The sequence below is a fragment of the Lynx rufus genome, unplaced genomic scaffold (genome assembly GCF_022079265.1).
Source record: "Lynx rufus isolate CCGP_SWC_20201006 ecotype Redwood Valley unplaced genomic scaffold, mLynRuf1.p SCAF_25, whole genome shotgun sequence".
Classification (NCBI taxonomy): domain Eukaryota; kingdom Metazoa; phylum Chordata; class Mammalia; order Carnivora; family Felidae; genus Lynx; species Lynx rufus.
Window position 1 is genome coordinate 11,232,994 of NW_025814840.1, and position 23,724 is coordinate 11,256,717.

Genomic DNA, 23,724 nt, shown 5'->3' on the forward strand with positions numbered 1-23,724 from the left:
TTACAACCAAGGCATTTCCAACTAAATAAACACTTGTTCAGCAATTAGGTGGCTGCTATTATTTTTAATGGAGCGTGGAGATTATTGGTTTTGGATGCCGTTATGATGTTTGCCGGCTATGGATTGTTTTCTGTTTTTATTTATTTATTTTGGGAGAGACAGAGACAAGCGTGAGTGGGGAAGGGAGAGAGAGAGAATCCCAAGCAGGCTCCCTGCTTCCAGCACAGAGCCCAACGCAGGGCTCGAAATCATGAACCGTGAGATCATGACCTGAGTCAAAACCAAGAGTCGGACACTTGACCGACTGAGCCACCCAGGTGGCCCTGTGGATTCTTCACATAGACGGATAAGCCAGGATCGCTGTTCTTGGGCCCCAAAGCACTTACATGCATTTCAGGAGCACAGCGTCCTAAGAGGTCAATCAAAGCTGCATAAAACGTCATGATGGCATTCCCCATGTGGATAGTGTCATCCTCCTCCTCTTCTGTCTCACTTTTGTAGATTGTTCAAAAGAAACAGAAAGCAAAGGAAACATGATGATAAAATGACACTTCACGTTTATTACATACTTCTTGGAGAAAAGGGATCCCCAAGGTAATTCATTCTGCCTCTTCTGCTACTTTTCATGTATGTGATTAATTTGTAGCTTGACATTTTTAAAGGGAAGTAACAATGAGTTAAAGACCAGACACCAAGAATACATTTGTGGGAACTTTAATATTGAGAATCCCTCAAATGAAAAAAAGAATTGCTAATTTGATGGAATCTGCTTATTTCTAGAGGCAGACAACCTTTGTTTTAACAAAGAAAATAACTAATGGAAAGACTTGGTAAGTTTAAACTTACTTTTTTTTTAAGTTTGTTTATTTATTTATTTATTTACAGAGAGAGAGAGAGAGAGCGCGCGCGCGCGCGCGCGCGCGCGCGCGCGCATACAAGCAGGGGAGGGGCAGAAAGAGAAGGAGAGTGAGAAAGAATCCCAAACAGGCTCTGCACTGTCCTCACAGAGTCCAATATGGGGCCCAAACTCACAAACTGTGACATCATGAGCTGTGAGATCTAAGCTGAAAGCAAGAGTGGGAAGCTTAATGGACTGAGCCAGCCAGGTGCCCCTGTTTAGAAGACTTTTATAAATAGCTTACATCTACAAAAAAGGTGACAAAGATCTGTCCTATAAGATAGCAAATGTAAGGCACCTAGGACAGTGCTGGGCTCAGAGAAAGTACTTAGAAATGTGTTATCTTTCACTTACTATCTCTTTACCATGTACTCTACCCCACCCAGCCACTCCCAAATAATCCAACATGTCTCCCTCCCCATCTCTGTGAGAAAAACAAAGACTTCATTATCTTGCTAATGAGGGACCAATCTAGATGGCCTTGGAAGATCACATCATGCACCCCTCCCTTGGTAGGTGGCTCAGCTGGACCTAGCAGTCTGCAGGGTGACAGCAAGGCCTTGTTGACCACATCCTCTTGGCATGCAATGCTGCTCCCAGGGTGCTGTGTGCACACTCACTGGTGTGGTCCTGGGCCAGAGATCTCTTGATATATTTTCCACTACTTAGAGAAACTGAGGGCCACCTAGCTCCTCTGTGGCTAATTGATAAACATGTAACATGATCTTGGAAGACTCCCAGTCTGAAACCACCTTGGACTTGACATGGACATCTAGGCCTAGTCAGTGTATACAAGAATGAGGGTCTGCAGGACTACTCTGCTTGGAAATTTGCCTCCAGTAAGCCCTACATTCTATCTTTTCCAGGGGGGTCAGTAGCATGGGAGTAGGATCTGTTAGCAGGACACCCACCGCCACAGATAAAAACTGTGAAGCAACATGCCTGGGTTGACTCATGTCCGTTGCTGGAATCAAGTATTAATAAGGTCTACTATGTAGAAATGTAAGGTAGCTACTGCCTCCCATATCAGCCATTGTACTTAATCAAGCATTTTGCTCCTCAGAATGACAACGCCCCCTTTTCTGGGCTTTACCACTATGCCAGTTAAGTCCCCCATTCTCTTGCTAAAGGTCTTAATTTCTTACTATTATCTTGAAAACTCATTCCAGCTAGCTTCCCACCAAACCCTACTACAATTTCAGAATCTTGTCTGCCATGGTTTGTAATGACTCGCTTTGCCATACCACCCTACCCCCCCCGGGAAAAAATTCACAAAATACATCTCCTCCAAACAACCTAAACTTCTCCCTGCTACATTCACCCCATCTTCCTTATTTTCTCTTTATTCAAGCTATTCCCACAGCAAATTCCATCCATTCTTCTTTTTTCATTAATTTTTTTAAATTAGAATTTTTTTAATTTAGAATTTTTTTAATTTTTTAAATTTAATTTTTTTAAATTAGAGAGAACAAGTGTGAGTGGGGGAGGGGCAGAGAGAGGGAGGCAGAATGCAAAGCAGGCTCAAGGCTCTGAGCTGTCAGCACCGAGCCTGATGCAGGGCTTGAAGTCACAAACTCTGAGATCATGACCTGAGCCAAAGTCGGATGCTTAACTGATGGAGCCACCCAGGCACCCTGCATCCGTTCTTCCAAGTCTAACACACTGGATTTTCAAGGGCAGAAATCATGGGTACCAGAGGATTCTATTGCAATTGACAGAATGCAAATCATATTTTGTAAAATTTCAAGACAAGGAGTATAATTTGCTCCTAAGAGTATATATATTAGACCTACAGTGTTTTACTGGGTCCGCTAGTTGGTGAGGGACCATCTCGAGAGGGATCCTCGGCTATTTTTATGGCTTCTTCCATTGCTGCAAGAAGACCGTTCCCACCTTCCCCTCTCAAAGCAGGACCGAAACACTCGGGCCTCCGGATGAGCAACCTCACCACAACATTAGCATTCTCTTCCACGCTCTCCCCTGAAATCAAATGAGGAACAAGAACAAACAGACATTGGTCATATGGACACTCTGAGCCAATAGATGTTATATTAGTTCATTTAGATTTAAAGAAAAATCACTAAAACCAAAGGACACAGACACTAATAAAGCTAGAATTCGACCTAAATCACTAGTTTTATGTACACAAGACTCAGAAAGCTTCTTGTACTTAAAATTTGGAAAGTAAAAAGCATTACAGATGCATAGTTTTTTCACCCTTGTTAATTCATTATACGAAATGAAGCCATAAGCCTACCTATTAATTAGGACCCATTTATTTATTTATTTATTTATTTATTTATTTATTTATTTTTTAATTTTTTTTTTCAACGTTTATTTATTTTTGGGACAGAGAGAGACAGAGCATGAACAGGGGAGGGGCAGAGAGAGAGGGAGACACAGAATCGGAAACAGGCTCCAGGCTCCGAGCCATCAGCCCAGAGCCTGACGCGGGGCTTGAACTCACGGACTGCGAGATTGTGACCTGGCTGAAGTCGGACGCTTAACCGACTGTGCCACCCAGGCACCCCTAGGACCCAATTATTAAAATTTACAAGAACTTGTAACTGCCTAAAAATGTTAGTTTAATAATAAAAGCATCGCATTCAAAAAAAATATTAGAAATTAAATTATTACTGTGAACAAACTACTGATTATAAAATATTTTACTAACTTTTTCTTTACTAATATTTGCTTCTTAGATGAAAATGCTAGGATATATTATTATTTTATGCATCTATTTTTATGCAGTTTTAATTATGACCAAAAAAAGACCCAAAGCAATTAGTCTTACCATTACAGAAGACAGCAAATCGGAGAAAGTCAAGGTATCTCTCTCCTTCAACTGGATTCCACCCAATATCTGGGTAACCCTTAGATACCAGCATCGGGCAACTCTGCAGTCCACAACCAGCCAAATATCGAACTACCTACAAACAAGGATAAGCAAATGTGTTATCCCGTGGGTCGGAAGTCAATAGATGCTAATACGATACATAATAAATGATATTCTCAAAGGACAGTTTAAAACAAATGTGGTTTTGGGGTGCCTGGGTGGCTCAGTCGGTTAAGCATCTGACTTCAGTTCAGGTCATGATCTCACGGTTCATGGGTTCCAGCCGTGCATTGGGCTCTGTGCTGACAGCTCAGAGCCTGGAGCCTGTTTCAGATTCTGTGTCTCCCTCTCTCTGTGCCTCCCCTGCTGGTGCTCTGTTTCTCTCTCTCTCTCAAAAGAGAATAAAACAGTCAAAAAAAAAAGAATGTGGTTTTGCAAGTTTTTGTTTTTTTAAATGTTAATTTATTTTGGGGGAGGAGGGGCAGAGAGAGGAGAGAGAATCCCAAGAAGGCTCTGAGCGGCCAGTGCAGAGCCCAACTCGGTGTTCGATCTCATGAACTGTGACCTAATGACCTAAGCCGAAATCAAGAGTAGGCAGCTTAACCGAGTGACCACCCAGGTGTCCCTGCAAGTTGTTTTTAACCTCATGACAACACATGAACTCTCTTTGGCAAAACCTTAGAATTAAGAAATACTTATAAATCATAACAAAGTGCTATCATCATAAAAATATTTATAAATCAACTCTATGAAAGAAAATGTTCCTAAGTTTCACATCATTTAATTTGAGACTTTTATCTATAAACATATTTGTGCCACCTGGCTGGCTCGGTCGGTAAACCATGCAACTCCTGATCTCGCAGTTGTGAGATAAGCCCCACATTGGATGTAGAACTTATGTTTAAAAAATTGTGTGTGCATATATATATGTGTGTGTATATATATATATATATACACACACACATTTACAGTATATATCATATATGTATTATACATTATATATAAATCACATATATATACATATATATTATGATATATTTGATAAACTTTAAAAATGTCTAAAGACCCCTCACCCAGTATAAAACCTGAATCCATCAGAGATACTGAAAGACCCATCTGAGATACAGTGATATTTAGAAAAGTGAATTCACTTTCAACATGGTATTATCAATTTAAGTTTGTATTCAAATACCTTGGGTTCAAATCTTTTCTGCATTATTTACTGGATCCTTCTGAGCCATGGTTTCACTCTCTATAAAATTTGAGCAAGTATTACCTACCTTTCAGTATTACTGATTTTAACACATTGAATTTTCTGCTTATCGTTGCCTTTTAAATTACGGTTTTAAGTGAATGTTGATCCTTGGCAAATTTCATAACTGGTCCAGTTTTAAAAGAAATCCCTACGTTATTATCAATGGCAGTAGACTGCCAGTCAAGCAACTTATCAAATTAACCCAGATCAAGTTAAATCGGCTTGAAAAAGAAATAAACAATCTAGCTAAAAATATTTTGTACCAAATTTAAGTATAATTTATGTACAACAAACTCATCTGTTTAAAGTATAAGTTCAGTGATCTTGGAGAGATTTATGCATCGGTAAAAACACAGCACAGTCAAGATGCAGAACATTTCTATCACAGGGCACCTGGGTGGCTTAGTTAAACGTCCAACTCTTGATCTCAGCTCAGCTCATGATTTCACAGTTTGTGAGTTCGAGCCCTGTGTTGGGCTCTGTGCTGAGAGCACGGAACCTGCTTGGGATTCTGTCTCTCCCTCTCTCTGCCTCTCCCGCTTTCTTTCTCAAAATAAATAAATAAACTTAAGAAAAAAATAGAACATTTCCATCACTCTTCAGGACCCATCCATCCCTCCCTGCATGTGGATGCCTTGACAATCTGCTTGGTGTCACTAGAAATTAACTGGTCTATTCTAGAACATGCAACCCATGTATAAAGATATAATGTACATGCATGTGTGTATATATATATACGTATACGTATATATAGTATGTAAATGTATAAATGCATATAAGTATATAACTGTATATATATGTATATAAAGATATGTATGTCGTTCTGTGCCTGGCTTATTTCACTCAGAATAATGATTTTTAGAGTCATTTACATTGCAACACATGTCAAGACTTCATTCCTTCCCTTTGCTTCATAACAGCCTTCCACCGCATATGGAAATAGTCTGTGTTTCCTTATCCATTCATCACCTGATGGACATGGTCTCTAGTTTTTGGCTAAGATGAACAATGTTGTCAGCAATGTCCACACCTTTGTGTGGACATACATTCCTATTTCTAATGAGCAAGTACCTATGAGTGAGAGGGCTAGGTGTGCGTTTAGGACAGGGATACATTTAATTTGTGAAGAAACTGCCAACCTGCTTTCCAAACTGACTCCACCATTGTTCATCTCAACAGCAACAGGTAAGAGTTCCAGGTGCTCTGTATCTTCCACAACATTTGGTATGGTCAACTTTTTAAATAGTAGCCAATTTAATGCGTGTGTAGATAAAAAGATTTTAGGGACGCCTGGGTGGCTCAGTCGATTAAGCATCCAACTTCAGCTCAGGTCATGAGCTTACAGTTCATGGGTTCGAGCCCCATGTCGGGTTCTGTGCTGACAGCTTAGAGCCTGAAGCCTGCTTCCGATTCTGTGTCTCCCTCTCTCTGCCCCTCCCCCGCTTGTCCTCTATCTCTCAAAAATAAATAACATTAAAAAATATTTTTTAAAAATAAAAAAAAACAAAAAATGAGAGAGCGTGCACGACTCACTGACCTTATTGCTATGGTAAGGAGTTGGTTTCTAAAAATATGCAAACATACAGATTTTAGTAAAATATATTTGCTTTAAAATATGATTTTAGACTATAAATATTAAACTGTATTTACAGAAATATAAATAATATGAAAATGTGTATTCATCTCTATAATATACAAATATGTTTTTTTTAATTTTTTTTTTCAACGTTTATTTATTTTTGGGACAGAGAGAGACAGAGCACAAACAGGGGAGGGGCAGAGAGAGAGGGAGACACAGCATCAGAAACAGGCTCCAGGCTCCGAGCCATCAGCCCAGAGCCTGACGCGGGGCTCGAACTCACGGACCGCGAGATCGTGACCTGGCTGAAGTCGGACGCTTAACCGACTGCGCCACTCAGGCACCCCACAAATATGTTTTTGTTGTGTGGTTTTGTTTTCCTTTGGAGAGAGAGAGTGAGCAGGGGAGAAGGGCAGAGGGAGAGAGAGAGAATGTTAAGCAGTTTCCACGCTCAGTGTGGAGTCTGACGTGGGGCTCGATCCCAGGACCCTGGGATCAATGACCTGAGCTGAAATCAAGAGTTGGATGCTCAACTGACCGAGCCACCCAGGTGCCCCTACAAATGTTTTTATTCAACTGTTGAAAAGAAAGCAGCAAAGACAAGAAAGGAGACAGAGAAGAGGTTTCAATCTTAAATGGCATGAGCATGAAGGGCTAGACTAAAAGGTGACTTGGAGTGAGTGGAAGGGTGTCAGGAAAAGAGCCAGGAAGACATAAGGCAGAAGAATACTGCAGATGGAGGGAGCAGTGAGCACAGGGTCCCTGAGGCAGGAACGCAATCGGCATGGCTGGAGCAAACAGAAAAGATGAGGAGAATTGCAGGAAATGAGATAAGACGGATATGTGAAATCAGATGGGTCAGAAGCTATCACAATGCCTTTACTTGAAGCGAGGCAGGAAGTCTCTGGAAGAATTGTAGACAGGATTAATAAGATCCTTTCAGGAGGCTCACTCTGGCTGCTAAATAGGGGAGCAAGGGAGGGACCGGGGAGACTACTTAGAGTGCAATCACAACGACAACACTGGGGGGGGGACTTATCTATGTTCTGGCAAACGTGTATGGGGTTTCAAGTGCTTGGTTACAGTGCAAGGTCTTAATATGTCACGGATGCCTTGCCCTGGAATATAGGTCTATAGGATACGAAATGTACTTTGGGATGTTAAAACAACCTTGGAAGAAATTGAAACTGTATGACTAAAACAAAAGTAGCAACAGATACTTTTTGTTCATTCCCTTTCCAGAGAAAAATGCATGTGATCAGAGGAAACACTTTATCTCAAGTTTCTTGTTCTTTGTAATTTACAATTATATGCTATAGGTAATATATGTAACATGTTTATAGCACGCGATAGATGTGACTGTATCAATGTAACTATTACTCCATTACAGTTAAATAAACTTGAGAAAAAACTACAAACAAGCATCACACACACACAGGGGTGTGGATGTTGCTTACCTTTTCCAAATCTGGCTCACGCAGAGCTAAGGCCAGTTCATTATTATCCATCACTGACGCGGCTGCCACATCCAGTGGTGTTGAACCTCTCATTGCTGGTGAGGCTGTTAATTCAAACAACACTGAGACAAAACCTAGATTGTGCGGCAACCATGAAGGCTATATAAAAACATACTTTCCCTCAAAATTTCATTTCTAAATACAACACATACTGCACTAATCTAAAATTAATTTCCATTAAAGTTTAACTTAACTGTAACATATTCGTTTTATCTTAAAGATGATATAAAAGCCACGAATTTACTTACCAAGACCAACACTGCTGTTCTCCAATAAATAGCTGAGATGGTCAAACATAGCTTTTTGATTCTGCCGACTTATACGACAGAAGTAACAAAGAAAACGGCAACAGTTGGCCACCATCTTGGGAAAAGTGATTTCCTACATAAAGAGCATTTAGTTAGCGGTGAGAGCCAATGGTCTTCAGAAAACTGAGTTCAGAAGCTGAGATCCAATCACACTGTCATTCCAGGGGTGCCCATGGGTGCCAAGCCTTCGAGACTGAAGACCATCATTTGTCTCGACTTTAACTCACCTAGTCTTTGAGCCATTGAAGAACAAGCCCAGCACTAATTTATAAACCTCATTATCATCAATGAATTGATCTGGAACTAATCCACAGCCCTAAATCTACAGGCAGCACAAACCTAGTTAGCATTTAGGCAGACTCAGTTGTGAACCCTGACTACCCGTTAGCTGTGCTTCCTCGGGATGACATTCCGTCTCAATGATTCAGTTCTGTAACACTGGATTAAAATGAATGACAATACTTACTTGAGGTAAGATAGGGAAAGTTCAATGAGACCACTTGTGAAAAGTTCCACTACCTGGAACCACAGAAGGGCGTTCTTACCATAGGTGTTATTGTTGTTGTTTTTAAGTTTCCAGGATTCACACCTTCCCTGATTTGCCTGACTTGTCACTGTGATGAGCCCCTTGACCAGAAGGTCTACATGCTAGATCCCATCAAATACATCTCCCCTGAGGGCCAAATCTTGTTCTAATATACCCCAGATGAATCCCTTGAGTCCCTCCCTAACAGAATACTTTATAAATATCTTTGTAAGTCTGTCTAACTGAACATGAGAAATATGGACTCCTTTCCATATTTTGAAGAATATATCTTAACATTTCCCAAAATACTGAAATATATTTTGCAAATCATAGGTCATAAAATTATACTGATTCACATGAAGTTGCCTGTTTTATTACTCTTGTTCATTTGGTTTTAAAGAACTTTATTTTAATTTTGAATCACTTAAAAAATTAACTTTATAGTCTTAAAACAAATACTCCAGAGCACCATCTTCAAAACTTGGCCTGGATCAGGAATTTAGTGGAACTGTTGTCTAAATCAAGGGGAATGTCTGGGTCTGAAGAACATGTTTTGTATTTTGGACTTTTTATGTAATGGACATTAATTTATAATTCAGAATTTCGAGAAGTTAGCATAGTATCAACGTTTAAAGTTTCTAAATAACCACTACATGGGAATAGTTTAGGAGACAGAAAATTACACGGTATAAGATAGAAACTGTTGCCAATATCAAAGGAAAAAAATAACTAGCATATTCAATTCTCAATCTATAAGGTTTTATTATGTTGGTTTTTTTTTTCGAAAGCTATTCTTTAAAAAACAGTCCTCCTAAGAAGATTTAAGAAATCCTCATTAAGAATATGTAATGGATGCCCTCGGGAGTCATATTTCTTCGCATCTTAAGAATCAAAGGTTTTCCTTTACCTTGGACTCTCCACCTCCAAGGACATTCACCATGACCTCCATCACCGTCTCGTGCATCCCAAGTGCCCTCATGAGATTAGGGTGCTGGTAAAATACTTTATTATTCATGATATCCCTAGAAAGGACAATATAGGTAGGGGGAGGGGAGCACAAAGGTCAGAGAAAAATTTAAATGACAATTTATCTGAGGTCCTGATAAATCTTTTGGAAATAATTCCTGGCATAACAAAAAAGTAAGCACAATCATGATTAAAGTTAATAAAAGCAAAAGCTAATAAGCATAATTAATTGAGTTTTCCTCAAAAAATAATGATAGCCTCTCAAAAATAGTATACAAGTTATCTATTTTTTTTTCCATTACAAGAAAGGTACTAAATATGTAAACATTCATCTATATGAAATATACTTTTGGACACTTATTCCTAATTTTATATATATCCAAACATCTGTTCAACCTTCTTTAGTATAGAAATATGAGTCACTGTTATACCATGTTTCTATGAAAATTCCCATATAAATTATTGATATAAAAACATCTATGCTTTTCATGTAGGTTATTTTTCACACTATATTCAATATGTGTATGTTTAATAACATTTTGTGTTATCATTCCAGAGAAATGCTTTTTTAAAGGAAACATATTCTCAAAGAGAAACTGAATACACATCAAGGCCAGGTTCAACTAATCTAAATCCACCAAATTAAAATGGACATTCAATTTGAAAAAAAAAAAAAAAGCAGCAGATGATATCCAAACTGTTTCCCATTACTATTCCATTACATATTTTTATAATATGTATGTAAAGGCATTCCTAAGGATGTTAATGTTTAGTAGTCATTGAAAATAAAGAACTCTTGATTTTTATTTGAACGTAAATTAAATCAATATGATTTTTTCTACAAAACACTCCTGTCATGGATGTAACAAGAAAATTATATTGCACAGACTGCAGGGAAACAAACTTTCCCTTCATATCTGATCTCCTTTGACTCACGCACCTCTTGATTTAGTCATATGCTAACTTATAGGTACTCCAGGCATATCAAGACAATGAAATAGTATGAATCTTGTATAATGATTTTCTTTTGCTTTTTTTTTTTTTTTTTTTTTTAGTTTTAGTTTTTCACTTTTGTTTTTTAATGTTTATTTTGAGAGAGATAGAGAGCAAGCGAGACAGGGGTAGAGAGAGAGGGAGAGAATCCCAAGCAGGCTCTGTGCTGTCAGCACAGAGCCTGACGTGGGGCTTGAACCCACGAACCGTGAGATTGCAACCTGAGCCAAAATCAGGAGTTTGACACTTACTGAACCACTCAAGTGCTCCTAGTTTTTCACTCTTAGTTGGGTTTAGTTGATCTTCAATAACAAGAGTCTTTAGATAGCACAACTCACAAAAATGACGTGGGGGCCAAAGACTAAAGGTCAGATCTATTCCGTGCAAGAACAAATGGGGTAAAGAAAGGACTCCTTTTCCTTCATGGAAGACAGCAACACATGTAGCAGGAGAACCTTCCATTTTCAAACCACACTTGTAATCACAGGATGTGTTCTTTCCTTAATTGAGATCGTTTTGCATGACCGAACTTTGGAAAATATTTAATTGAAAACTCTTGTTTGCCTTTAGTTCCAAGTAAATTGAGTGGATTTATAATTCTACCACTCAGTAGGCAGGTTGTCACTCATTAAACGTGTCCCTTGAGAAGTATGTCTCATACCACAAAGACGTAACTTTTTGTTTCAGAAATATTTTGTTTTATCACTACTGATTTATGTGTTAACAGCATATATTATCACTATATGTTCATTTGACAAGAAAGAGTTCATTTCCTAGAAGGCTTCCTTTCTCATTTGGTTAAGTAAGATCATTTATGTGCAAGGCCCTTTTGGGTTAGATATAAGTATTAGTATTCAAAACAAGATTCAGGGGCACCTGGGTGTCTCAGTCAGTTGAGCGTCCAACTCTTGATTTCAGCTCAGGTCGTGATCTCACGGTTGTGAGACTGAGCCCCATGTTGGGCTCTGTGCTGAGTTGGGAGCCTACTTGGGATTCTGTCTCCCCCTCTCAGCCCCTCCCTTTCACACGTTGTCTCTCTCTTTCGCTCTCAAAATAAATAAATAAATAAACGTTAAAAAAATAAGATTCATGTTCATATGATTACAAAGACCATCGGATTTGCTTTCGTTGTTTCGGTTTTTCTGTTCTCCTTCTTTTGTCCTGTTAGTATACTTATTTTTAGTGTGCAGTGATAATGATTTTGGAATAGAACCTTCCAGCGTTATTTTAATGATTTCAAATACTTGATAGTTCCAAGAACAATATACAGTATTATGTTCTGAACTTAGAATGCACGTAAATAATACTACACAATCTGAGTCTTTCTATAATTTTTTTTACCCACAATGTTATTTTTTAGGTCAAAGAAAACAGTAGTTATTCTATTCCATTAGTGTTTTGCTTTGTTTTGTTTTAAGAACTTTAGGTTTCTTTAACCCTTTTATTGTTTCTTTATACCCTATTTTATCCATGTCAGTAGTTATTTTCATTCTCCTCTTTAATATTTATATAACTAGGTTAACTGTTTTGGCAGAATGTTTGTATTCTCTATCATTTTTCAACATTTTACATTCAATTTCTACATCCAATGTTTAGATATTATTCTTGCAGACGTGATAAAGCTTAAACTTTTATTTTTGTATTTTCATATTCCTGAATTATGCAATCTTGTGAGTGATTCCTATATTTACGCATGTATGCATCAGTAACACACTCAATAAAACTTACTGCTTCTCATTCTTTCTCTCTGAATTCCATTTCCTTTTCTCTAATGCACAGCCTTTAGAAGGTCTTTCGATGAGGAACTGTAAGTAAATATTCTGAAATATCTTTGTATTGCCCTCACTCTTAAATATTGGCTGTAAACTCTCATCTCCAAATCTCCTTGAAGCACAAGTTCATTGTGAAGAATTCTCAACTAACACATTGTAAATTGATGGTTATTTTCTGTCAGAATTTTGAATATGGTTTCTCATTGAGTAATGATCTTTAGTTTTGCCATTGAGAATTCCAAATACTGTTTTTTTGTTGCTGTTGTTGTTGTCGTTGTTTTTTTTTTGTTTTGTTTTGTTCTGTTTTTGGTAAGTATTCTGGCTTTTCTTTCAACTTTGTTTTAAGATAGTCTATCACTGGTTTTATGCAGTTTCCCTACATTCTATCCAGGTGGGTATATGGAACTACCTGTACTTCAGGATAATCTGTGAACTTGTGTTCTTCACTGATTCTGAAAAAATCAAGCCAACAGCTAGCTCTTCAAATGTCCCCATTTTTTAGATCATCTATTCTGTCTTTTCCAGAAATCCTGTTTACCATATTGTAGACCTTCTTATACTATCCCCTAGGTCTCAAAACTGCTCTTTTGCATTTTCTTATCTTTACCTCTCAGTGCTACAGTACTAAGTAATTTCCTCAGATCTATGATCCCACTTACCAATTTTCTCTTCAGCTATATCTTTCCTAATTTAACCAATTCACTGTTTTTAATGTCATTTAATGTATTTTCATTTCTAGAAGTTGTCTTTTGATCTTTTCCTTTTTATATTTTCTTTTATTCTTTGTTTATTTTTGAGGGGGGGGGCAGAGAGAGAGGGAGACAGAATCTGAAGCAGGCTCCAGGTTCTTAGCTGTCAGCACAGAGACTGATACGGGACTTGAACTCATAAGCTGTGAGATCAGATCTGAGCCGAAGTTGGAAGCTAACTTGACTGAGCCATCCAGGCACACCCCCCCCCTTTTTTTAAATAATTTTTCTTTATTTTTTTAATGTTTATTTATTTCTGAGAGAGAGAGAGGGAGAAAGACAAGAGTGCAAGCAGGGGAGGGCAGAGAGAGATCTTTGGACCCTTTTCAAATTTTCATGGACATTTTTCCATGATTTATTTTTGGAGAATTGATTTATCCTTTGTATTTTTACCATTTTAAATACAGTAACTTTATGTTCTCTTTTTGGCACTGTATTATCTGAAGTTTTGAAATAGGTGTTCTGACTCCACAAGTATTGTATCTGCAGACCCCTGCTTAAGGTAGACTGTTTCCTTATGTACTTTGCAATTTTCGATTGTAAGTTAACCACTGTTAGGTTTTTCCTTCAAAATTTCACAGTGATTTGAGGCCAATTTTTATGTTCTCAGTTTTGGGATCCTTAGGCTACACATGAGGTATAAATGTTAATCCCCAAATTCACACAAAGCGCACCTATAATGTTGAATTCTCTCCCCATTCTTTTTTCAAGGCCCAGTAAATACAGACAAAATTCCTTATTCCTGTGGTGAGTGTTTGTCTCCCCACAGAGTTTAATGTGTTTTTATTAACCTGTATTTTTATATATGATTGTACATTACTGAAAAATTAATTTAAAAAACCCTCTAAGATATGTGCTGTATCACTGCCACCTTAGCATCTAGTTGTAAAATTAGTTGTTTTGGGGCGCCTGGGTGGCACAGTCGGTTAAGCGTCCGATTTCAGCCAGGTCACGATCTCGCGGTCCGTGAGTTTGAGCCCTGCGTCGGGCTCTGGGCTGATGGCTCAGAGCCTGGAGCCTGTTTCCGATTCTGTGTCTCCCTCTCTCTCTGCCCCTCCCCCGTTCATGCTCTGTCTCTCTCTGTCCCAAAAATAAAATAAACATTAAAAAAAAAATTATAAAAAAAATTAGTCGTTTTTCTAGTGAGCTGTAAAATATAATGTCCAGAAAAGCAACAATCTCATTTAATAATATTACAGGTGTATCTCACAAATATTGCAGATTTGTTTCCAGATCACTGCAATAAAGCAAAATATTGCAATAAAGCAAATCGAATAATTTTTTTGGTTTCCCAGTGCATACAACAGTTATGTTTATAATATGCTAGAGTCTATTAAAAGCATAGGGAAATTATGTTTTACAAAACAGCATATGTACCTCAATTAAAAAATACTTTATTGCTGAAAATACTAACATTTCCTGAGCTTTCGGTGAGTCGTATGCACTGATCACAGGCCATCATAACAAATATAATAATAATAACAAAGCCTGAAATATTGTGAGAATTGCCAAAACGTGACACAAAGAGACACAAAGTGAGCAAATGATGCTAAAAAAAAAAAAAAGTTGCCCATAGACTTGCTCGATGCAAGGTGGTCATAAACTTTCCATTTGTGAAAAACACACTACCTGCGAAGTGCAATAAAGCAAGGCACAATACGATGTGGCGTGCCTGTAATCTAAGCAGTGTATCTATATTAATAAACGTACAGTGCACCTACTGGAATAAACGATTAGAAGGAAGACATTTATAAGACAGAGGTTGTAGTAGTTAAATAAATTACCCTAATCCACGAATCATAAGCTTCTCTTCTTCTTTGCCCATTCTTACACTCAGCAGAGAACGAATCTGACCGAGAGATGCCAGCAGGTTGATGGTATCCTCCACGGAGACACCATTTATAGTGTAGGTCTTTGGCAGAGCCCGGACCAGACCCCCAATGCCATCGTACTGTCGATGGAGCAACACAAACATGGCCCTCACCAGTTCAGGGTCTTCAATGACAGACTCTTGCGCCCATCGGACCATGGTCTCAGAAATCAACTGCTGAAGAGTGGCTGCACAGTCATTACGGATATTTTTTAAAAGGAAAAAAAAAAAAACGAGAGAAGACAAATAAGTTGGGCATTTCAGCTGTACCTCTCATAGCCCCAGCCTAATACCAGAAATGAAAAGGCTAGGAACATTCTTTGAAGAAAAACTTCATTTAAATGCTATATATATATACATATATATATACATATACATATACATATGTATATATGTACATGCTATAGATATATACACATATAAATGTACATACATTAATATGTATATATATATATATATATATATATAAATGTAAATACATACATTAATTCCTTAACACTCATTCTTATAATTAAAGAATTTAAGCTGTTTCAGAACTATGGCCACTTTTTCAAAACTATTGTTGGCAATCCATAGGGTAATCAATATGAACTATTACTTCTACTTTTATTTTCTTTGTTGCATTATTTTCCTCCCAGATGTGACATCACCATACATCCTTATAAAGTCAGTCATGTGCACTCAAGGAACTATCTATTTTTCTATCTCCTCATTTGAGCCATTTGTAATAGTGACCTCATATAATTATATTTTTACTATAATTTGGATCCCTAATTGTCAGTTAAAATGTCTTCAAAGGATTTGATTGTAAAGCTGTATTCAAGTGAAAAGTTATTCTAATGTAAATTTGCAATGTAACATACAGTGTAATACAGACAAAAGCAATAGAACTTCCAAACCTCCTAAAAATAAATAATAAAAATATCAAAGCTAAGTAGAAAGATGCGACCAACTTAGACACAAAGAGGTACTCAATTCCTATCATTAACACACTGGCAGATTTTCAAAAGAAGCTGTTTTACCTGCTTTAATCTACACAGGAAGTAAAGGAAAAACAAAACCTACCAATTTTAACCAAACAGGAAATGTAGATAAATAGCCAGTATACTTCCACATGTCTCAAACCCAGGCTGATAATTTTAGTATGTCAGAACCATAAACCAGATAATAACAAAAAGTGTTTCATAGGAAATCTTGAACTCTTATTTGGAAGAAGGTATGATTCAGATCTGCGTGTGACTCTGAACAGTACATTTAGAAGCAGCTGTATGGATGAAGGATTTTCACTGTAAGTTAATGGAAACGAAGAACAACTAAAATCTTCATGAGTTTATTTCTCTTCCTTCAGTAAAAACTGTTCATAAACCAATGCTGCCTCACAGAATGAACAGAGACTTCGATGTGAGGTAGCGAGTAAGAAGGATCTCATCAACCCACTCCTTGAACCCCTCCTGGGCGAGTGCCATGCCTGAGACTCACAGCCCCAGTGTGCTTATTCATTTTCTGAGTATCGGCTGTTACTCTTCAGTTATTTAACTGAATATTTATCCTATTTAGGATAAAAATACATCAGAAATGCGTAACGGTTCAGGAAATATCACAGAACCAAAATATAGTTACAGATACTATCTAAACTTTAACAAAAAAGCTTAATTTGGTGCAAGAACATTTGAAAGTCAATAGCATAATATTTAGACATGAAAGCTAAATTACCCACTTTGTACCTTCTCTTGATAGTCCCTGATCAAATACCTAAATTTTTGGTCCTCTAGGGAGCCCACCCATCCTTATAATACTGCTACCTCTCCATCTGTTCCTACAAATACAGTTGGATGCTCCTATCTACTTCTGGCGGCCATAGACATCTACTTGAGAATGTGATTCTTAGCAGTGCCCGGGGGGCTCAGTCGGTTAAGCACCCGACTTCAGCTCAGGTCAGCTCAGGTCATGATCTCACGGTTCGTGAGTTCGAGCCCCGCATTGGGTTCTCTGCTATCCTGGAGCCTGCTTCGGATCCTCTGTCCTTCTCTCTGCCCCTCCCCTGCTCTCTGTCTCTCTCTTCCTCTCAAAATTAGTAAATAAACTTTAAGAAAAAGAATCTGATTCTGAGAAGCTGCAAACTCAATTTTCTCACTGGCTCATCTAGTATGATGTTAGCTCAAAGGAGAAATAAATGTCAGCAGTTGGGTTGCTTTGCCAGTTTCCTTCCATACTGCTTACAGGACTTCTTGGAGCCACTCTCAACTGGTTTTTCGGCTTGTTTCTTCTTCAGGTATGTCACCTTTTCTACCAAGGACAGCAGGCGTCCTCTAATTGTTAAGTCACTGTTTCCATCAAGAGACCCATCTTCATCCAGCTCAATTCCTGGTGTGAGAAAAGCAAAGAAAACGAAGAAAAGAAAAATGTGTTTGAAAGAAATACATTTAGGAGAAAAATGCTCTGGTTTTGCAACTTATCCACGCATAGCTTAAAGCAATGCTGTCATGTCAAGAACATTTGAAAGACAGAGTTAAGCACTCTTTCACGAGCTCTCAGGTAAAATCCACACACTGGCCTCTACGTCCTCCTTTCTCTTTTTCTCCTGTTCCAATGGGCCCAGGGCTATTAGCAGCTGAGACAAATTATAAAATGAGACAGAGAACAAAAAAAAAACACTCTTAAGAGTCCAGATCAATTCTGCTATTTAGTCTGACCCTTAGGCTGACCCTCAGGCATGTCTGACTTCAGGTGCTATCTGCACACACTTACAGCTTTGCCCTCCCAAAAAAATCTCCTGAACTGTCAGCCACCTCAATTGCCTCTAAAAATCACAGTGGTATTTTAACAAATTGAGAGAAAAGATGGTAGGCATAATTAGCTATCCTAACCCAGCGAAATGCTTTATGTCTTAAGCAATAATCCTATCATTTTAGAGCATCCCTTTATTTATAACAGATATATAGTATAACTTTTCTTGCACTCATTTAGTCTTCTTCATTCATAAGTTAAATTAATATGCAAGGTGATGCTTGTATTCTCTTCACTAAACTAAAATAAAAATAATGCCACTGGTGCTATATATCACTTAACAAATGACTAATAAATGACTAATTAATTCTCTTTCACTGGGACAGTTTGTTCGTATCACTGCTTAAAGGGAAAAAGCACCACATGTTGAGAACAAGTCAATTCTATTTTAAAAGTTCTTAGAATGAAAGGTGGGGAAAGCTCCCTTAATAGATTTGGGCTACTGACATATAACTTAACAAAGGATTTCCTTAAGCATTAATTAATTTCAAAAGATATGTGCCACATTTCTTAGGCCAGTCCTAAAAAGTGCCCCACAACTGGTTTAAATACAACTATTTGTGATCAAATATCTTTAGACTAAATCAACCTAACTCTCATCTCTTTGCCAGAAGCATCTGGTTACATGTCCCAATCCCCCCTTCCCATTCCCTGCCACTGAAGAAAAGAGAAAAAATAAGAATAAGATGTTGGTTATCTCCTGCTTAGTACTAAAGCCTTTGTGATCTCTCTACTTTTTATGACTTCCCACACAGGGTCAGTTAACCATTTTGGCATAGTAAATATTCTTATATGGACTCCTAAAAGGCATCATGTATATTTCTGAGCCTATTTACATTTATATTAACTTTGGTATCAGTACATGTGTATGAAAAATACACATTGACGGCTCAACAAAATTACGAAAACAGTTCAAAACAAGAAGTTTGACAAGGAAACAGTAATCATTAAAACGAATAAACAGAAATCCTAGAGTTGAAAAATACAGTAACTGAAGAATTTGACTGAGAGTTTCAAAAGTAGACTCAATATGCAGAAGAAGAATCAAAAACCTGAAGAATAGGTCGATTGAAATCATGCAGTCTGAAGAAAACCTATGAGATTTATGGGACAAAATGGAAAGAAACAATATTCACATTGTGGGAATTCCAAAAGGAGAAAGCACAAGGGCCAGAAAGTATATTTAAATAATGGCTGAAAACTTCCCAAATCTGGGGAGAGAAATGGACATGCAGATCCATGTGGCCCAAAAGACCCCAAAGGTGTTGAACCTGTAGAAGGCTACACTGAGACACATTATGATTAAAATGTCAAAAAGCAAAGGCAAGAAAAGAATTTTAAAAGCAGCAAAAGAGAGAAGTTATGTAAAAGGGATCTCCCATAAGAACACTGGCAAATTTCTCATCAGAAACTTGTCAGGACAGGAGAGAATGGGACCACTTATTCAAAACACTGAAAGAAAATAACTATCAGCCAAGAATTCCATACCCAGCAACACTGTCCTTCAGAAAAAGAGGAGGGATAGATACTTTCCCCAATAAACAAAAGCTAAGGAAGTTCATTACCACCAAATCTGCCTTATAGGGAATGTCAGAGGGAGTTCTTTGAATGGAAGTCAAAAAACTCTAATTAAGATCATAAAAACACAAAAAGGTAGCATAAATATTACCAGTAATGGTAAGCATATAATCAAAATTAGATTTTACAGTAAGGTAATAGTGGTGCATAACTCACGATTCTTCTTTAAAATTAGCTTTTTTAAATGAATTAAAATATGTTGTTACAACTTTACGGTATTCTACATAAACCTCATGGTAACCACAAGGGAAAATTTTATAATAATTATACAAAAGAACACAAGAAAAAAGGCAAGCATACTCGTAACAAAAGATATCAACACAAAATACAGCAGGATAAATAAAAAGGAAAAGTTGATTTACAAAACAACCCAAAAAATAATGAAATAGTAATAGTAAGTCCTTATTTGCAATATAATTACTTTAAATGTAAATGTATAAAATTCTCCAACCAAAAGACCCAGAATAGCTGAATAAAAATAAGATCCAACCATATGCTGCCCATAAGAGATTCACTTTAGCCTTAAAGACAAAGACCAAGAGTGAAGGGATGAAAAATGGCATTTCAAGCAAATAACTAAAAATAATAATAATAATAATAATAATAATAATAATAATAAAAACCAACAACTCCCACCAAAACATAATCAAACCAAAATAAAATACCACAGGAAGCTATACATTCATCAGATAAAAGAGACTTTAAACTAAAAATGGTAAAATGAGGCAAAGAGGGTCATTATATAATGATAAAGAGGTCAATACATCAATAAGATATAACAACTATAAATATTTATGCACCCAACACTGGAGTACTTAAATGTATAAAGGAAAAGGTAAAAAACAAAAACAAAAACAAAAACAAAACTAAATGGGGAAATAAGGAGTAATATAATAATAGGTGGGGACTTTAATACCCCACTCTATACAATGAATAGATCATCCAGGACAGAATCAATAAGGAAAGCGTGGATTTTAACAACAGTACAGATCAAATGACCTAGAGGACATATAGAAAACATCCTATTACACAACAGCAGAATACACATTCTTCTCAAGTGCACATGGAACATTTTCTAGGATAGAATACGTGCTAGGCCATAAAACAAGTCTTAGTAAATTCAAGAGGGCGGATTATACTGGTTATCTTCTCTGACCACAAGGCATGAAATCAGAAATCAATGACAGGGGGAAACCTGGAAAATTCATGAACACAGGGAAATTAAACAGCATTCTCTTGAATAACCAATGAATCCAAGAATAAGTTAAAGGGGAAATAAATTTAACGAGACAAATAAAACTGGAAACACAACATGCCAGAATTTATGGGGGCAACTAAAGCAGTTCTATGAGGGAAGTTCATAGCAATACATAAGTGCTTACATTAAGAAGCAAGAAAGATCCCAAATAAACCAAAGTGTAATCTTAAGGAACGAGAAAAAGAGGAATGAACAGAGCCTAAAGTTAGCAGAAGAAAGGAAATATTAGATTAGAGCAGAAATAAATGACGTATAGATCAAAAAACAATAGAGGGGCGCCTGGGTGGCGCAGTCGGTTAAGCGTCCGACTTCAGCCAGGTCACGATCTCACGGTCCGTGAGTTCGAGCCCCGCGTCAGGCTCTGGGCTGATGGCTCAGAGCCTGGAGCCTGTTTCAGATTCTGTGTCTCCCTCTCTCTGCCCCTCCCCCGTTCATGCTCTGTCTCTCTCTGTCCCAAAAATAAATAAACGTTGAAAAAAAAATTAAAAAAAAAAAACAATAGAAAAGATTAACCAAAATAAGAGTTATTTCTTTAAAAAAACCCAACAAAATTGACAAACGTTTAGGTAGACTAACCAAGGCCGGGGGGAGGAAAGAGGACTAAAGTTAACAACAATATAAATGATAAAGGAGACATTGTAAATGAAAAAATGAAAAAGATACCACAGAAATTCTAAAGATTATAAAAGGTTACGATGAAGATTATAAGCAAACAAAGTGGACAACCTAGAAGAAATGGAAAAGTTCTTAGAAACATACACCTTACCAAGACAGAAATGGAAACTCTGAATAGAGCAATTTAAGGAAAATGAATCCGTACTCAAATATCTCACAATGAAGACAGGCTTTACTGGTGAATTTTACCAAACATTTAAAGAAGAATTAACAGCAATTCTTAAACTCTTCCAAAGAAATCAAAAAGGAGGAAACACTCCCAAACTCATTTTACTAGGCCAGCATTATCCTGACACCAAAACTGCAAAGAACACTACCAGAAAAGAAAGCCACAGGACATTATCCCTGACATATAGAGATGCAAAATTTCTCAATACCAGGAAATTGAATTCAACAGCATATTTAAAGGATCATTCTCCATGATCAAGCATGATTTATCCCTGGGATTCAAGGATAGTTCAACATACGCAAAACAATCAACGTGATACACCACAATAATAGAATGAAAGAAAAGAATCATATGATCATTTCTGTAGGCATGTTGGAAAGAACACTCAACCAAATTTAACATGCATTCATGATAAAAACTCTTAACAAATTAGGCACAGAAGAAATATATCTCAACATAACAAAGGCCAATATGACAAACCCATAGCTTTTATTTCTCAATGGTGAAATATTAAAAAGGTTCCCTCTAAGATTAGGAACAGAACAAAGTTACCCACTCTCACCATTCCTATTCAACACAGTACTGAAAGTCCTAGCTAGAACAATTAGGGAATAAAAAGAAATAAAAGGTACATGAATTGGAAAGGAATAAATGAAATGGTTTCTATTTGCAGACAACATGATTTTTATATAGAAAATCCTAAAGATTCAACCTAAAAACCTGTTTGATCTAATCAATGAATTCACTAAAGTTGCAGGACAACAATATGTAGTGTTTCTATAAACCGAAAATGAAATTTTTGAAAAAGAAATAAAAAAAAATCATTCCCATTTACAATAGCATCAAGAACAATAAAATAGGAAGAGGTTTAACTAAGGAGGCAAAAGATTTCTATGCTGAAAATTACAATACATTGGTGAAAAGAAGAAGGCACAAATACTGGCAAGATATCTTCTGTTAATGGATTTGGAAGAATATTGTTGAAATGGTAATATTATCAGAAGCTATCTTAGATTCAATGCAATCCCTCTCAAGATTTCAAAGGCATTTTTTACAGAAGTAGAAAAAACCTTTCTAAAATTTATATGAAATCACAAAATCCTCCAATAGCCAAAGAAATTCTGAGAAAGAAGGGTAAATCAAGAAGTATCACACTTCCTGATTTCACTAGAGTCATCAAAACAGCATGGAACTGGCATAAAAATGGACAAATAGATAAATGGAAAAGAATCGAGAGCCTGGAAATAAACCCAAGCGTACATGGTTTACTGTTAGTTGACAAGGTTGCCAAGAATACCCAATGGAGAAAAAGACAGTCTTCAATAAATGGTGCTGGGAAAATCAGATATTCACATTTAAAAGAATGAAACTGGACCCATATCTTAACCACTCATGAAAATTAACTACAAATGGATTAAAGACTTAAATGTTTGACCCCAAATCATGAAACTTCTAGAAAAAAAAACATAGCAACAAAGCTCCTTGATATGGGTCTTGGTAATAATTTTATGGATATAACACCTAAACCACAAGCAACAATATCAAAAATAAACACATGGGACTACATCAAATTAACTACTAACCAAGTGAAAAGACAACCTGCAGAATGGGGAAAAATGTTTTCAAACTATATATCTGATAAGGAGTTGATACCCAAAACATATAAAGAACTTCTATAACTCAATAGCGAACAAAACCAAACAAAAAAACCCAACTCAATTAAAAAATGGGCAAAGGACTTGAATAGACGTTTCTTCAGCTCCAAAAAAGACATATGAAACGCCCAAATGGTACATGAAAAGATGCTCAACATCATCACTGGTCATTAGAGAGAAGTAAATCAAAACCATAATCAGGTAGCAAAGCACCTCACACCTATTAGAATGGCCACCACTGAAACGGCAAAAGATTAACAAAATGCTGGTGAGCATGTGGAGAACAGAACACCTTACACACTGCTGATGAATTGTAAATTGGTACAGCTATTG

At 37.0% G+C, this 23,724-nt stretch overlaps 1 protein-coding gene across 1 annotated transcript in view; it reads right to left on the reverse strand.

The window, feature by feature from the left end:
* The window catches only part of RYR2 (ryanodine receptor 2), a 544,943-nt gene that overhangs the window by 203,368 nt on the left and 317,851 nt on the right, over window positions 1-23,724 (reverse strand). The window contains exons 40-47 of the mRNA XM_047088668.1: window positions 17,490-17,633; window positions 15,184-15,457; window positions 9,827-9,941; window positions 8,334-8,466; window positions 8,026-8,129; window positions 3,693-3,828; window positions 2,692-2,878; window positions 387-492 (exon numbers count right to left, since the gene is read on the reverse strand). Of these exons, the coding sequence (XP_046944624.1) occupies window positions 387-492; window positions 2,692-2,878; window positions 3,693-3,828; window positions 8,026-8,129; window positions 8,334-8,466; window positions 9,827-9,941; window positions 15,184-15,457; window positions 17,490-17,633 (1,199 nt within the window). The remainder of the gene's footprint in view (window positions 1-386; window positions 493-2,691; window positions 2,879-3,692; window positions 3,829-8,025; window positions 8,130-8,333; window positions 8,467-9,826; window positions 9,942-15,183; window positions 15,458-17,489; window positions 17,634-23,724) is intronic.